The sequence below is a fragment of the Nematolebias whitei genome, chromosome 16 (genome assembly GCF_014905685.2).
Source record: "Nematolebias whitei isolate Nwh7 chromosome 16, NemWhi1, whole genome shotgun sequence".
Lineage (NCBI taxonomy): Eukaryota > Metazoa > Chordata > Actinopteri > Cyprinodontiformes > Rivulidae > Nematolebias > Nematolebias whitei.
In genome coordinates this window covers 44,442,667-44,445,984 of record NC_056513.1, presented here as the reverse complement: position 1 = coordinate 44,445,984, position 3,318 = coordinate 44,442,667, and the positions used below count along the sequence as shown (strand labels likewise).

Here is a 3,318-nt window from a genome sequence, read left to right as displayed (position 1 = left end):
ATATATATTTATATATGTATATATATATATATGTCATTTCTTTCTTTTTTTTTTCATTTTACACTACGGACCATTTTTTTCTGGAATTTGTGGCTGTAAATGTGGAAAAAAAATGACAAGTTAAAAAATAATCCTCTCTGTGTAGCTGGACCCTCAGTGATCTGGGTCAAATGATTCTGGAAACGTGATCGTTGTCGTTTTTATAGTATGTCATTGTTGGAACATTTTATTTGAATCATTGTCATAATTATGATGATATTAAAGGTAAAGTGAGGTTATTCTTTAATCTTTAGTGGATGGCACTTAGTTTAAGACCTTAAATTGCTTTTTAAAATTAATGTATTCATTTTTTTCATGTTGTTCCTCATCAAACATAAAGGAAAGTTTTCAGTTGGTGTTGCTGTATTTTTGTCATCCAGCAGTCCTAAATCAATCTTTTGTGCTGTTGACAGAACAATCATCCAATCACCATGGCCCCAGCCTGCCTCCTGTGCCCCCGCCTCACCGTCAGCACCCCTCAGTAACGGCTCTCAACCACGCCCTGGGCTCCACGCACCACGCTGGACAGACCCTGAACTCATCGCGGCAATTAACTCCTCCCTCTGGAAGCCCGGCCCCTGTGGCCGGCCAATCACCAGCCGAGCTGCAAACCACACCCCCCGAGAGCGTCCCGCTGCAGGACAGCTGGGTGCTAGGTAGCAATGTGCCTCTGGAAACAAGGTAACTGGACTTCAGGTGGCTTCGTGTGTCTCTGCAGTCTTTGAGCTTGTGACAGTGATGGAGAGCAACAGTTCTTACATTAACATTCATTTCAAATCAGGCAGTACATCAACTGAGCGATCTGAGATTCTTCTTCCAATATCATATTTGGACAACGTGCTCACATGGTGATGGAAAACACACCAACAGTAGTGAAGCAGCGTTGGTGTTCAATAATAGATGCTGGCATGTCAGAAATGACCTGTGTGTGGGAGAGAAGCACATCACCAGGAGGCTCATTAAGAGTTCAGCCTGGTTCTGGTGCTGTCACACCAATGCAGCACATTCATTAACTCACTGCAGTCAATAACTTCAATCATTTCGTGTCTGGAACTCTTATGGAAGTCTCATGGTTCACACTGAAATCTGAAAGGGTGAGTCCAAGAGACGTGAGCAAGGGATGGGTTTGGCTGTGTGGGTGCTGGTCTCCATCAAAGACTTATATAATCAAATTAGACAACAGCATTTTTTCTAATGAAGACCAACCAAGTGTGGGGATCAGCATGTCTGAATAAAAAAGACAAGATAGAACTTATTGATCCTGCAGGAAACTGTTGAAACAGACAAACTTTCAGAATAAACAATATTAGAAAAAGCATTATTGGTAATCTGTTTTTGTACGATACGTTAGTATGAATGTTTATATCGTCTGTGCGTTATGATGGTCGAAATGAATATTTTTACTCAACGTTCCTGTCACCTGACATTATAACGAAATGTGAGTGTGAGTGTGTGTGTGCATGTGCGCACGTGCATGTGTGTGTGTGTAGTATCTTACAGACCTTAGCGTACTCAACCCCCACCAGCTGTCACCTTGTTCATCTAACTCACATCCAAATACTAAAATACACACTTTAACTCTTTCAAAGTAATATTGTACTTCAGTCTAGCCCGTAATAATTAAATGGGGTTTCCTGGAGTAATGGTTGCACTTGTGAATATTACTGGTTGGTGCTGTGAGCAGCAGTGTGTGACTGGCGGTCGACGCTGTGGTGCAGTGATGACAGGCGTGTGTTCAGCTCGCTGCAGGAGTTAGAACGGTTAAATGTCTGATCCATACTTTACGCACAATACTCCACATCAAGGCCACTTCACACAAATCAGCAGCTTACTTTATAACTCACATTATTTTAAGACGTAGTCAACCAGTGACTTTTAACCAACTAGATGGAAGTCCAGCCATGGGAAAGAAAAACTACTAAGTGAGGAGCCATGTTGGTGTGTACTGATGTAAAGAGCGTTTTGTTACTGACATGAATAAGACTAAACTGGACTGCATGTACTAGATTTTAAACTAGAGTTACTGTGAGTGATGAATTTTGCTCAAGAAAATAAAACTGATTTGTTTAACTTTAAACACGGAGAAACGAAGCTCATTTTATAAAGAAACGTGTGAATATTTTACTGATTCCTAACAGCAGTCTGAGTTCAGGTGTCAGCCTGTTTTAAACGTGCAGTTGTTCAGCTCAAGTAAATAATGGTGACTTATGTGCACTTTAAGTTTTAGACTTATTTCAAAACTGCCTTTTTTAATCAAAATTCGTTTAAAGGATAACAATAATGCAGCTTCTAAGTCAATATTTTGTTGTCTACACCGCGGCTTAATTTGAGCCGGATCCTGCCGGAACAGGATCCAGAAACTCTCTTATTTTGACAGGGTGCGTTCCAGTAATGGTTTGCTTGGATCCAGTAACTCTCAGGCTTACTAATAATAAAGTTATGAACAAATTTGACTGCCTTGAACAAATTAAACCTATATTAGACATGTAATCTGAAAATAATGGCATAAACACTAATTTTAAACATAACAGCCACTTGTGATCTTCCTAATGTCACATCAGAGCGGCCGCTTCAAGTAAGTATTTCCACTTCTACCCTTGAACAAATCTCCACCCCTAAAATTACAGTCATGGGCAATTTAATTAAAAACACAAAAATATAATTAACAGCATCATTAAATTGCAAATCAGTTTTACAGTTTAAGTGGGTCATTAATAAAATTTAGATTTTTTAATTAAAAATACAAGAGAAACGTTTGATGGGTAATCATGTTACGTACATCATGTATCAAAACAATGACGCTAATTTGTCAAAATAACAGCGATCAAAATGTCAAAAAGACAACCCAATTTACCATCCATCCATCCATGCATCCATCCATCCATCCATCCATCCATCCATCCATCCATCCATCCATCCATCCATTATCTTTTACCCGCTTCTTCCATTTTGGGTCGCGGGGGTCTCCGGTGCCCTTGTCCAGCCATCACTGTACATTGTTGCACAGTTGATACAGTTGTACGATGTACAATTAAGCAACTGAGAATTGAAGCACATGAAGACAGTGACAATGGAGGTAGTACTCAACAGAGGGCGGGATGCTTGAGAGAAGCAGAGCATGCTCTGTTCACACAAGGAGAGCTGTTGGTCAGGCTATTTCTTGTTGCTCTCTAAAATAGTTATTGAATCAAGTGTTTACTTTACCTGATAAAATACACCAGACATCAGAATGTAGGAAATGGCATCTACTTTATTCAACATTTTCCTGGGGAGGACCCC

The 3,318-nt window shown here is 39.9% G+C and overlaps 1 protein-coding gene across 1 annotated transcript in view; it reads left to right on the top strand.

Annotated features, from left to right (window-relative positions):
• Positions 1–3,318, top strand: part of LOC119422543 (teneurin-3) — a 212,469-nt gene that overhangs the window by 193,894 nt on the left and 15,257 nt on the right. The window contains exon 3 of the mRNA XM_037689919.1: positions 453–720. Within this exon, the coding sequence (XP_037545847.1) occupies positions 453–720 (268 nt within the window). The remainder of the gene's footprint in view (positions 1–452; positions 721–3,318) is intronic.